Source organism: Gobius niger (assembly GCF_951799975.1).
Source record: "Gobius niger genome assembly, chromosome: 10".
Lineage (NCBI taxonomy): Eukaryota > Metazoa > Chordata > Actinopteri > Gobiiformes > Gobiidae > Gobius > Gobius niger.
Window position 1 is genome coordinate 24,339,585 of NC_136861.1, and position 14,516 is coordinate 24,354,100.

The 14,516-nt window shown below is 41.1% G+C and overlaps 1 protein-coding gene across 1 annotated transcript in view; it reads right to left on the reverse strand.

The window, feature by feature from the left end:
• Positions 1-7,264: 7,264 nt before the first annotated feature.
• Positions 7,265-14,516, reverse strand: part of LOC306968570 (Na(+)/H(+) exchange regulatory cofactor NHE-RF2) — a 29,211-nt gene continuing 21,959 nt past the window's right edge. Inside the window, exons 4-6 of the mRNA XM_079563987.1 lie at positions 10,279-10,432; positions 10,005-10,123; positions 7,265-9,306 (exon numbers count right to left, since the gene is read on the reverse strand). Of these exons, the coding sequence (XP_079420113.1) occupies positions 9,142-9,306; positions 10,005-10,123; positions 10,279-10,432 (438 nt within the window). The 3' untranslated portion in view covers positions 7,265-9,141. The remainder of the gene's footprint in view (positions 9,307-10,004; positions 10,124-10,278; positions 10,433-14,516) is intronic.

Here is a 14,516-nt window from a genome sequence, read left to right on the forward strand (position 1 = left end):
CCCTCCCTTTTTGGGAATATTCAGAGGGCAATGTTCCACAATAATTCCCATTGGCAAGAAACTTGTGGTGCTTGGAAACTAGTGCTGCCAGTGCTAGAGCTCTGTCCCGCTCGCCTATAAGCAGAGATATTTATGGTTCTGTAAAATATTATCAACTGTGCATGTAAAGCAAACTGACAAACAGCCTGTAGGTTGTAAATGGCTCTATTGTGTGTGAGGGATGTATAAGAGACGGTGTAAAAACATACAAGTCAAGCAAGGCATTGTAACATAGGCCTGACCTTTGAGGTTGTGGTCTACTACAGCTCATGAATGCAGCCAGGAGTTTTGGAGAGTTTGTCGACTTTTTCAGAAAATAGGTCATCGACGTTTCATGCTGCTACATTTGGACCTGCACAGACACTAGAATTAAGAGAAGAAAAAAAAAATTAGAACCACATTAGACAAACACAAAGAAATTCCATGTATTGATCGAAAATATGTGGCTTATGAAGTGTGTCACACAGGAGGACAGTGTCCTGGCTGGCCTCTTTGGTGACTCAGAGAAGTAACTGAATCTGGGCCATGGGGTTTGTGTGGAAAAAAAATCAACTAACATTTGGTTGCCATGGTAAGTCAGATCCAATTATGCAACTACAAAATGGACTTGAAGGCCCTGTCTAATTACACTCATTTTGTATGAGCATTTTTTCTTTCTTTTTTTCACAATAAAGGAATCGGCAGAAACACAGTATCAAGTTAAATAGCTCGGCTACATAGCCTATAATTTGTGGCACTTTCCTGAGAAAAATGTCTTGACTTTTGCCATGTTATGTAGCCTAGTTCATATTGTGTGCTGCACTATAGCCAGCTACAGCAACTTAAAAATATAATCGACCTTTACCCCTTTTCATCTTAAGCTGCAGTTTTATCCATTTGCCAAAATCAGACCCAGGTTGTAGCCTACAATAGATTTGGACAGTTTTAGTCATTAACAAAAGACCGGATCCGTGTCAACATTCAGTACACGCATATACAATGCGCATATACAGTGCATGTACCGGTAGAAATCAGTTTCAAGTCTCGAAAGCCAGTCCAACTTTCTAAGCTTTGTTTTCACCATTGGTTTTCACCCAAAGACAACAGCCACGCGCTCCGGTATTTACATGCGGGGGGTTGCCATGGATACCACGCACATGCAAACACAACAGTGCGGCGGTAGACAGGAAGTGCTGAGGAACCACAATGGCGTCACTGCGGCTGCGCTCCTCTCCGTTTCAGCGTGTGCCCGGCCAGAGCGCATGCTATGATCCTCAGCGAAACCACACCGCTACTTTGCTTTTCTCGTCCTCTCTCATTTCTCCCATTATTATTAGCATTGCTTTTTCAGCTGCGCGCGTGTCTTGTCTCCCCCCACACTCCTGCCGCTCTTTTTCAAGTGCTTTTGGGCGTGTGGAAAATGACTTACTGGTTCTGTCTGGGATGCTTGCTTGGTGTTCATTGATGGTAGAAGTTATTGAATTTTTAAAGCTTGACCTGCCCAGAGCTAAATCGAGCTCCTTGGATATTAAATACTTTAAGATATTTGCTAAAGGCCAGAATGTTATCAAAGAGCTTTTAGGCTTGGCAGTTGAAACCAGACTCCACCACTTCAGGCAAATGTGCTCCATAAAATGAGGAGAACGGTGAAGAGCTTCTTACCTGTTCCTTATCAAAGTCATACAGTGGTACAAGAAAAAGCCCATATACAGAAGGATACACTGTTTATATTGTGATCAAGACTGCCTTATTTGGAATGTAGTGACAAGTTGGCCTGCTAAAACTAAGCTTCGTGGGATTTTTGATTTTTCCAACTCTGCTCTTGACTCAGTCTGCCGTGCCCAATTTTGGTACACTCCCATATTGAAGAACAGGAGAGGCATTTATTGGCATTAATTTTGGCTGAGTAGTATTTTGGCTGTATATTTAACTGAGTCAACCAGGTGAATAGCAAAGTCAGTGCCATGAAGGGAATGTGTGTGGTCTTATTGCACGCTCTTACATCAGACTGGCACACTGTACACGGTACATCCCTCCTGTTCTTCCCCCTCTGTCATTCTTACACATCCCACTCTAAATATACTCCCTTGGAAAAACCCCTCAAAGAGATACCGCCCTCTCCCACTCCACTGGCTAAAAATACCAGAGCCACGACCACCTTCCTTGACCCTCCCTCTCTGTTTTCTTTCTGTCTCACTGCCCACTGTATCCCACTCTCATTCATTGCAATCATTTATCTCAAGCTTTTAAGACACGCGGGCCAATTTTATACAGAAGCCTTTTTAACAGGCGCTTTCCCAAAACCTCCCAAGTACAGGCAAACCCACCCATCCTTCCATAAAGGGAGCCAGAACACACAGGACCACGGCCAGAAAGGACTGACCAGCTGAGCACCGTCAGAGCCAGCCAGTGGAGCAGCCACAGTCCAAGTCTGGGCCCTTGGCTGCTGGTCAAAGGGCCCGAAGCAGATGAGTTGTTAGGACACACAAACACAAGAACAGCAGAGGTGGATTCTCATGAAGTGAGCTCATATTTAAAAAGGACCAATGTTTTAAATGACGAATTAAAAGCAGATAGGTTGTTGTTAAAGTGTACTAAGTGCTGTTGTCTCTATCTTAGATATGGGCAATGATCGCAAGTAATTTGTTTCCCAAAATAGGGTACACAAGCACTTGACTGGGTTCTACGAATGATTTTAGATGGAATGGAAGTACAACTAAATACTGCTGTATTTGACTTTAATGTTTGAAGAATTGTTACTTAATGCACAACAATTTTTGGCCCAGAATTGGAGGGGAAAAATGAAGGCGAAAAATGTCTACTTTAATGATAATAATAATAATCAGTTTCAGCATTACACACGTTGAGGCACCTCCCAGTATGGAGGAAATGCCCAGAGGGTACACAAGCCTAAAAAAGGTTGGATTACTTTTTTCTTTTTTAACTATTGGAAACATGTTCAAATGTCAGTGTTCTTCTTCCACCCTAAGGCAGATCCGATGAAAAAGAGGAAGCAGAAATGAAGTCATTGTCTGGAATTATCAAGTCCCACGTCTTAAGCCTGTATCATCTCTTAAAATACTCCTATTGTGAAGTAGAAATGAGGAGTGTTTTATCTTTGGTTGTCATGAATGAGAGAGGAAACTTATCTAGGCCCGCATGGCATTTTCTGTTCCCTGGTTTGACCACTGACATCATCTGGAGTGGCTCTCTGCGGCCCGCTGACTTCCTTCGTCTCGTTAATCACTTGTGTGTTAACAGGCACAACGCACACTCCATGAATCCTGACGCCTTTGCCCCACATTCTGCCTGCACTTGCTAGCAGAAGTAATTTACAACCATTTACTTTTTGAGGAAATTGTGATTGCTAATTCTATCAGACAGCGCTTTTGTCCTTGTACCTGAGTAAAATTTGCATCTCAGTATGTAAAAACGTTGGCCTGTACCTTTAATATAGACAGTGCAGTTACGCGTAAGACCTGAGGTGGCAGTAGTGAGTATAAAATGAACAACTTGCATCGAGTCTCTTTAAAGTTTGTTGTGCTTGTGTTTATCTTTTTTTTAATCATAAATCAGTCTTTTAGACATAGTAAGGCCTTCTCTGAGATTAACGGAACAGGCCACCGTCTTACATACTGAGATATGTTCCTACCTGAGCATAGACAAGTTGATGCGTACCTGTCTGGTCATGGAAGAACTTTACCCCGTTTGGAGCTATAGTAATATGCTGGGAGAGGCCTAATACTCGAATACATGCAATTTCAAATGGTTTTCAATGCAGCACCCATCGTGATAAATTATCTTCTTTCATTTCATTCACACAGTTTGAGCTTTCCTGTTTAATTTGGTTGTTTCTTCTTCTATGGCTGATGCGCTCCGATCAGTATTACCCGCATTTCGTGGCGCAATATGGAACACGAAACTGTCCTCAATATTTTTTAAGGTCTTCAATCATCTCTGGACCAATTCCGAGCTGAAAGTGTGATTTGTTACCTCACTGTTGGGTGGTGTAAGCTTGTTTTCGATGTTTTACATATTCTACAGTGCTGCCTGCAGAGGGCACTCAAGCCCCCTTTGAAATCCTGACCAGCCCAGTCTCACTCCTTACTGTCTTTTCCATGTCACAGACAACATTTTATAACGACGTAACATATCAATTTGGCTTGTGGGCCACAATTAGCCCTGATTTGTCCACTTTAAAGTAACTTTACCCACTTCTCTACTTCCCTACACAAGCACTACTTTCCAGCTGCCATCCTATTTAGCAGATGACCCCTGACCCCGCTGCTTTTCTGCTCGTAAAGCTGCCAGGCCATTCTGCTGCCACCTGTACTTTGTTGCCGCTCACCTGCCGCACAAAAGAGATGCAACTTTTTTTTCTTTAAACACTTAGACTGATTGCTTCACTTTCTTTTTGACCTGTGTAATTATGTGTGTTACGCTGAACCGTTGGAGAGCAGGTGATAATGGTTGCGTTATCTTTGAAGAGATTATAGAGTGAAAAGAGGTTCCTCATTTACTGCTCGTCTCTGATTGGTCGGTTTGAACTGCACCTCCTTTAGCTATTGGACAGGTGAGGAAACGGCAAAGGAGAAGGGTAACTATTAAGCCACTTATTGTAACATGGTGGAAGTATTAAGACTGTATCATCTTCAGAATGAGCTGTGCATAGCTTTAAAAAAAAAAATAAGAAAGAAAAGGAAAATATGTCAAGATATGATTTAATGTGTATTTATATTGTTGAAGCAAAAACTGTTTTATGAGGCCAAGGGTTAGGCTCATGTTCTTGGCTCTCTTTCAAGCACCAATAAATCTCTATAAATTAAATACTTTGCAAAGCGGGTTCCAGGTCTTAAAGCTACAAGTGCTGATTATCTACGACGGGAAACACTTTTCCAATGAAGAAATTATGAAATGAAAGTTGGGCGGATGTCACTAACTTTCTGCTAGCTAAAGTACGCAATGTTTTGTATATTCAGTGATGACTGTGCAAATCGTGTTGGTACGTACTTTTGTCTTTTTTTTTTTACTGTGATAAATGACATATAAAAAAGTGGTCACAGAGTTCATGTCTTGGTGTCAGACAGAAAAAAAAAGTGTGCGGTTTAGCAAGTTAAGCCGAGGTGTGCACTCTTTTGGGTGTGTCTCTATTTGTTTCCACTACCCCCACCCATTTGTAGGGTGCACTTGGGCGGAGGGTTCATGCCCACACATGTGCCCTCTGGTTTTCTCCATTCTTCACCCTTAATGCTCCTACTTTTTTCCCTCTAACTTTTTTTTTATTTCTTGGCTTCATGTCTCTCACCTCTAATTAGCCTATCCAGTTTTTTCTTAAGCCCCGTGCTTCTCTGCCAGTGCGCCTGTTGCTGTAAGCTGTCCTTATTTGGCTTCCCTGAAACCGAGAGGGAGTGTGTGAATATGATTGTCACTGTATGTGTGTGTGTGTGTGTGTGTGTGTCTTTCCTCCTGACGTTGACTCACCGCCTGTCTGACTCACAAGCGCTAACAAAAACACTACGTTGCCTTGGCGACGCGGCTCCCCTCTCACCAACACAGTCCACTCCTAGTCGTCTGCTGCTGCTGCTGCTTTTTCCTGCGGTGCCACGGCGTGGACCGACCGGATGGCAAAGTCCTGGGCTGGGATGATAGAGAAAAGTTACTCAGCAAATAGTAAAGAGGGGACAGTGGGTAATTCATGTTTGTAATGTAAACAAACAAAAAAACTTGCATGTACTCATTTTGTCAATTCCAAGCGTATTACCTTTTGAGCATTCTCCTTTCTTATCCAGGGTTGCCAGGGTGGAGTTGCAGTGGTGAAGAGTCTTTGCCCTACAGTTGTGTCTCTCTCTGGGAAAATATGAGCCTACGCAAACAACAGTTAAAAAATAAATAAATAATAACTTCAAGTAAAGGCCAATCAATCAAGTCTTCATCTGTAGGCCAGAACAAATACCCTTCGGCATCAGCAGTAAACTCATAAATTATTAAGAAACAAATTATTAAAACACACAAGACACACATCAATAGGTCAATCAAGCCTCTGATATGGTTGTAGTAAAAGTACAGCATTATTTTTGTCCAAATAGTAGGTACTTGGATATATCGTAATGTAAAATTAAAATCACCCATATATTCCACATATGTTTATGTCATAGAAAATATAGATTAGGCTCAACAGGTGGCAATTACCAGAATCCATAAAATAAGATTATAGCTATTTTACAGGCTGATATTGGTTTTCCCAACTCTTTTAAATTGCAGTAAAACCTCGGGGTGGCGGAAGAACAAAGCTGACTGGAAGAGAAGTAGGCATGCAATCATGTATCATCAAAAGGGAAGCAGAAACGTCCACATGTGGCTGCAGAGGTGAACAAAAAGTGCCCACCTGTGGCGCTCCATTCTTCGCCTCTGTTCGAAAGAAACGGTGCGAGGCTGCCTGAAAGTCACATAATAGTTTTATTATATTTCAGAGCCGTCAAAAACGCGGACGGCTCTGAAATTGCACACTGCTTTGAACTGGCCCCGTGGCTTTGATGTGGGCTGTCGACTCGACATGGCCTTACCGTGACCCCATCCAAGTTTGATAATGTGCCACGTTTTGTGGAACTAAAATCAGGTAAGAAGTGGAAGGAACTTGCAATGTTATTCCACAATGGAATGGCCCGTTTCCTGGTTGTTAAATAAAAGTATTGCGCCCTCTAGTGGATACCTTTTGAGCTGTTGATAGAAGTATTATGGGTTTTTAGCTTTGACAGTAGTGTAAAAAACTAAAATATATGAGTGATGTCCTCTGATGTTGTTGCCCCGAGATTCAACATCATATCAATTTTAAAATAGAAATCAATGAGTGATGTGTCAGTCAAATACCCCAACTATTTTATAGAGGCATTTTAATAAAACTCCCTACATGACATATCACACACCAGTACAATACCCCAAAGTTTGCCCAGCACTATCCTTTTGTTTGAAAATACAGGTTTTTCAAAAGGTACTGAAAACTTTTGACATGGGTCAAGATATAGCAGAGTGGCTTCCCACCACATGCACACACATACACATACACTCTTCTGACCTTTGTCTAACCTCTAGACAGCCTGAAAGCCCAGCAGCTGGTCAGTGGAGAACTCTGAGGAAATTGAAGCTACTCCCAACAGTGTAACCCACTGCCAGCCCACAACAGGGGAATAAAGAAAACACCTACTGGAGTGAAGGATGAAAGACAGAGATTATAAATGTCACACTTTATTTAAAAATGCAGCCATCCATGGTACGTTTGCACATATACAATAATATAAAGCGTTGCTGGAATATGTGCAGGTATTATTCGAGCTTCACATAGAAAACACATGACATACAATACAACTGTTATGTGACTTTCAGGCAGCCTCGCATCACTTATTCTTAAGAAGAAATTAGTCATGTCCTATTGTCATGTAAAATATGTGGCAAACCTGTAACAATTACATCTGCCAACAAGGTTTTCTGGTGATTATTGACAGCGGTAGCATCACCATAACGCACAGGTTTTGATCAGATGTACAAACGTCACATTCTGCTCTCGAAGTGCTCTAGACTGAATAACAAGTTTGCTATGTGGACCATTTGATTGTGTTTGTCTGTTATTTTGACTTACAGAATTGATCACAATGGTCACCGGTGTTTGGGTGAAGACGTGACCACAAAATGTCAAAACATGTTCTCTTTCAAAGCCAAAAATTTGCAACTCTCTAGGTGTTCATTTCTTCTATATGAACTGGGGAGAAAGAAGTCAGAGCATCAACCAATGACTACTTTTTCAGAATCTACACCAAACTGAATGAGACTATACCTAGTAGCAATAAAAAAAAAAAAAACAGGTCATTATTTGTCAGCACAATTCTGCCTCAAAATATAGCCCAAGAGTTGCAACATCTATGAATATGGCATTTCATTTTTACAACAAATTTATTTATGTAGGAAAAAAAAGGTTATGATTGTAAAGACTGATTTTGGAATTGACATTGGAATGGATGGAGCAAATCCAAAGTGCAAAGGCTGATTTTCACATCGCTGATTTTAGGTCAAAAGAAAAGAAAATTTAAAGAAATTACACAATACTGCCATCTGGTGTTGATACGTAGAACTACACAGTTTAGACATTTCCTTTGAAGTTGTTGTGTACATAAAGATGAACAACTTATAATCTGGCTTGTTAATGGATCCGATCTCTGTGGGTGGGCTGTTTAGTGTAATGGTACGTCTTTCTTTCCACACACCGGCCTTTCCAAAAGCGTGTGAACATATGTGTAACAGCTGTCCTTGTGTGTGGAGTAATCCGCTGTAAGCTCGATGGCTCCTGCTGTCTCACTCTGTCGATCCTCCCCTGCATCTCTGACCTCACTGTTCACGTCCCTGCCCCGCCACAATACTTCTACTGCTTTAATGCTTTTTTCCCCTCCGTCTCGGTCAGCATACCACTTTTTAAAGCTTATTCTCATCGCAACATCTGCTTCAGTATTTTGTTTTTGTTGATTTTTTTTTCAAATTTTTACGAAGCCCAGTTTACCATCCACCTTGGCCTTTATGTTTAGCAGGTAATATAGAGGATACTTTCTAATTTTGATTAAACACACATTTCTTTCTGCCATTTTACATCAAAGATCGTGTCAGCCTGTTGTGTCATAGCCTACATTCTTTTGTGGCGCCTCCCTGTTAAAAAAGTGTACTGGAGATGCCTGTAAAAGCTAAATAGATACAAGATTACACTATTTTAATATATGTATAGCTAGTGTTCATTCGGTCATGTACGGATTATTTAGCATTTCTGCCACTGTTTTGGTGCTTGGTGACGTGGCTTAGAAACACAGACAGATTCATTCACAGTGTTTTGTCCACATTTAAAACCCCACGTTACATATTTTTGTATAAAAATAAATGTACCCCTTTCATTCTTGAAGATCGCTCTCCCGAAGGGAAATATAACTGTATAAAAGCTTAAATAGTCTTAGGGTAAACATATGTTTGGAGCTGTCTCTGAAGTGGCTTAACATCCATTGCACATCCTTTGGTCACATTTCAACACAAGGAGAGATTATCGTCAGTTGAACTGGATCGTCTTTGGGGAATGACCTTGTATGTAATGTCTCAGAAATTTCGGAAAAGCTCATATTTCTTCATCCAGTCCATCTGCGGTGCTCTCCTCTTTTCTTTGGCATGAAGTTTCAGTTTTTCTTCTGCCGCTGTAGCGCTCAGTCGCAGACCCATCTCAGCGAAAGGGTCCAACAGGTGGCTGCCCTCGTCATCGGCCAACTGGACAGAGAAACAATAGAGTGAGAGTTTAAGGGACATGTTTACCCGACTACAGGACAGAATCTAAACGTGTGACAAATTTTGGTTGTGAATTTAGAGCGCATGGGGCACTAAGTTCTCTAAAACCTTTGCAACGGAACCATCTCAAATCTGTCCTTCTCAATTCATTATGTATGTATTTATCATTCGTTCAGTTTGTGTGGGGACTTGTGTGGTCCACCAATCACAGCAAATCTTAGCGTCTTAACCCCTACCAGAACAGAGCACATTTTCTCCAGTTTGGCTTTTCCCAAATCTGAGAGCAATGGGAATGTGACAGAAAAGAAAGAAAAAGTGTGACAAAAACACAATAAAAAACTGACAAAAATGCAATGAAAAAAAAAAAAAACACAAGGAAAGAGATTTGTTTAGATGAGTTTTGTAGGTCTTAGCTTTCAAATGAGGCGTTGCACTGGCCTGTAGTCTGTGACCTGATTTGGATAAAGCTGAACTGGAGAGATGCATTTGGTTAAGGCGGAGGTGAAGAGGTTAAACCACAAGGTATTTCTGCCATTAGCAAGCCCACATGTAGAGATGCACAACACTGCCACCTGGTGTGAAAATCTCACCTAAAGTTTAACCCGAAACACCTTTGAAACTCAACAAAAAGACAAGCACAGAGCAAAGCTTTGATGTTTCTGCTGAAAGATCGGGCTCACCTGCGTGCTGTTGCCCTGGCTGCTGAGATCCGACTGCGTGGAGCGGATGGACTGAGTGCTGGAGCCTCCGTTGATGTGAGGACTGGGCTGGCCGTTACAAACTGGAGGACCATCATAATCTGCACAACACAGCAAACCTCACATCACGCACGACGATAACTGCAGTACATTTCACAGACTGACATAATCTAGGTGTGTTGCTTTTTGTTAATCTGTTTTTTCATTATGTGCTAAGTTTTCAAAGAATTATCCGATAGCTACATTACAGTTTTACCTTTGACATGACTAACAGCTGGCGTAATCCCTCTCCTCCTGAAGTGTTCGTCGGTCTCAGGGTCCACCACCAGAAGCCACGTCTCATCACCTCCCCTTTTGATGAAGGCCACCACATCTGCGTGCCGCATGCCCTCAATGTTGACACCATTGACCTGGAGGAGGCCGAGAACAAAGCACATCCATTAAATGATATACTGATGTCAAACAATTGGTAGCCCGCCATCTCCAGGGAGGAGTTTGGGGATGGAAAGTATGTTCACCCCACACTTTGTTTGTATTACAGCTATTACTAGTGTTAATGTTCCAGGAGCTCAACTCAGCACGTTGTAAAAGCTGCAGCTGTTGACCTTGCATTGTTCTGTATTATGAAATGCTTGTACTAAAGTATAATAATTATTTTCAGTGTATGTGTAACAAGTACCTTACTTTCTTACAGCTAAAGTACTTGTACTGTTCTGCTTGCATGTGCCTCTACATTCAACCACCAGAGGGAGCAGTGACTCAATTTATAAAGTTGCGTGACTATATGAGCCAAAGCATCAGATTACTCTCCTTGATATGATTAATTATTGATCATCATGAGACAGTCGAGTGTAACAAACCAGTTTCAAACGATGCCATTCCTGCTTCAGAATGGCATATCAGCCCAAGCTTTTCTATGCAAAAACACTAGAGTCGAATGATCATTAACGCCTGAAGGGTAACTTTGTAACACATTCAGTTTGTGTTGGTGGTCAATCTATTATTGATGGCTCGCCAGGGCTCTGGCTATAGACAGTTTCAGATGTCAGTGTCCTGAGGGAATTTGGTTAAAATTCACTACTAGAAAAGACACAGGATGGAAAGGTCAGATAAGCACAAGGAACTAAACCTAGTTTATGCCATCAGCATCGTATGATAATTTATGCCTTCATTTAAACCTAAGGAGCAGACATGGGAGGCGGGGACTATATTAAGCAAATTGTGCAACACAACAAATGCAATGTCAACACAACACATGCATTCTTCAAAGTTTAGTCTGTCTGGCCGTGGGCGAACATTAGAGAAACAGGAAGAAGAAAAGCATCTTTGTGTCTGTCCAAACAACAGGTGTTCCACAGACCCACATTAAAAGACCATCCCACTCAAGACAATACAGTGCACGCTCTGTCACTGGGCTAGTTAACACATGCAGCATCAGCACAGGCCACTTTCTCATGGGACCATCCCATCCTTGGGGAACCTCCTCATCCAACAGAGTGTGGGGGAGTAGTATTACCACAGCTGAGAGAGCTTACATAATGAGCTAATGCTCTACATGCTGTTTGATGACTTATCACTAATTTAATAGTCTGTTAACTGTGGTCACAAGTCAGCTCCAGTCATTTTACCTTATTCCCTTCTTTTAATCTGATGGGAAAACCTGCATAAACAATTCCCCATTGTTGGCTGATTGACCAGAAAAGGTTGCTTTATTGTATTTCTGCATCGCCGTTCACCAGAAAGGACAAACTGGAGACAGCCCAGGCCACTCCAATGAGTTTCTGTTCAAGATATCTCTAAAAATGTAAAACGCTGCATGACGGCTCTGTGTCTGTTTGAAAAGCGTATTTGGTGATATTACCCAGACGTCAATGCTCACCAATGACGCAACATGACATTTACCTGGAGCTTGTGCCAGACGTTGACAGAAAGCTGATCATAGCGGCTTTAGGGAGCTGCTGAGCCACACCAGTGTAATGGAGCATACAGGGGGCATAAGCCGTGAGACGGGCGCCACGGGAGGGATCGGTCATGGCTATTCACCTCCCTAATGAGCTCCTGACAGATAAGAGCAGCGCTGGACGTATGCATGGCTACAGACCACAGCAGCAGACACTGTAGGTGTCAGACATCACAATATCAACAAATAGGCTGCCATATGGTGGACATAAAACACGGCTCCACAACTCTGTATAGGCTAATGTCCTAAATGTAACTGGAAGCCACAAATGACAATGTGCAATCAACTTTCAAGACATATGGTAAGTTCATTATCAAAAATATACTGTATATATTATATACTCTGGGTTGTGTGTCATGGTCTAGCTTCACAAGTGGCAGATATTCATTCATTCTTCGCATTCTGCGGTGGCAATAAGTTACCCTCTTAACCCCCGCCTAAAAGGAGCAGATTTTCTCCAGTTCACGTTACAAAATAAAAACTTGAAATAAAAAGGGTTAAAATAGCGACAAAGACGGCATGAAAACGCAACAGAAAAGCGCCAAAAATGAGGATGAAAATGCAACAAAAAAGTCACAAAAAGGGAAACAAAAAAAGCGACGAAAACAAGACAAAAATGATGATTAAAACACAACAACAAAGCCACAAAAAAAGTGTCAAAAACAGAGAAACAAAGCAAGGAAAAAGATCCATTTAGATACGCTTTGCGGGTCTTAGCTTTCAAATGAGGCACTGGCTTATAGGCTGTAAGAAACTTGGAGAAGATGCTCTCGGTTAGGGCGGGGATAAGAGATAAACAGATAAACGCTTTAACCACTGAATGATCTCAAGCTTACCACAATGGGTGATGTCAAGTTTATATTAGAGGCCTATTACAAAACTTCTAACACTCCTAAACATTCAAATACTTTTCCACAGAGCCGGCATTGCTTGAGTAGAGTTAGAATGTTTACTGTAGATGCAAATTGAAAGGCGACCACTGCAAACACAGTCGGGGTTAGCTGTAAAGTAAAAATCGTATATTGGCACATGTGTTTTGTCAGTTTTCCAGCTAAAATCTGACCACACCTTTACTTTTGCCGTCCACTGTTTTCCTGCCACACGATACACATGTGCTTTTTACCATCTTGGACTTGTGTAGATTTGATGTGTTGACCTTCATGTGTTGATCTGAGCCCGCGAGAACTGTTGCGTGTGTGTTTGTGTTGGGATGATGAACTGTTACTGTCATCAGTGTCCTGTGCTCCGCTAAAGGATGTTCCCACACACTTCCCCTCATGTTCCTGTTGCATCGAAGCACATCCTCAAATGTTCCCACACTGACTTTGATTTAGAAATACTGAATTGTGTTAGGGGTTTCCTCCTTCCTTTGTGATAATGCCAAAAATTCTGGGTAATTTTATTTGTATTAACCGGGTACATTGAGTTAACAGATAGGAGCCAAGAACATAATTTCTGAGACTGTCAAAGATCTCTGGGCTCGTTTATGCTCAAAATACTTTCAGTGCCAAATGTTTTTAATTGGCTACTATGCAGATGAATCTGTCTAAAGCTGTGGAAAGTAGTCATTCAAATGCATCTTTTCCTGATCGGACCAAGTTTACTTTGCTTGTTTGAGGACATTTCAGACCAGTTCTAGGGTAAATCTCGCTTGAAATAAGAAAGTAAAATTGCCAATGAGATAAGACCAATTTTCTTACCCCATTGGCAAAGAAAATGACCTGAAATAAGGACGAAATGTATCGAAACGAGTCAGAAACATCTCAGAATAAGTGAAATAATCTAGGACAAATGCCCAAGAACTTCTTAACTAGTCAAAACAACTAAAATTTGGATTATTATGCTCAAATTGAGATGTTTATACTGATCTAGTTAAATACTCTTTGCAGTGGGGTTTGTTTGGATGCTTTTTTTCTTCTTTTGATAAATGTAAGGCATCATATACTCTGGTACATTGTAAGCCCGTGCATTGTCTGACCATAACATGCAAAAACACATTTGAAACAAACAAGCTAGAGCTGCACAATATATCCCCAAAAATATATCGCAATATTAGACGATGCAATATCTGTATCACAAGGAGCCATATTATATCGCAAGATCCCAAAAGTCTTAATCTGACTGAGATCGACACCATTTTTTTGCAAACTCAGCCAAAAACAAACAATGCATAGAACTTATAAATGTGTGGGAGTTCAGTTTTAGATAAACATTTCCTAATTTGGTTACATTTTAGTCTTGTTTTGTAGTGTTTGTTAAGTGTCTGTTGACACAATTTGCTGAAAAAACGAGTTACTTACAGCTTGTGTTTACTTGTGAATGGAGCAAAACGTGTTGAAATGGTTTAGTGAAATATAGCAGTAATATCGTTATTGCGATTACTGCAATATCGTTCAGCCCTAAAACAAGCAAACCAACAAAAACTACGTTTGCAGAAAAGGTAAACAATGTTCCAAATAATAAAAGCCTTTTATGGATCAATAACAAAGTCAAGTCAGATTCTTTACCAATGGTCATGGTTAGTTCTTCCTTCC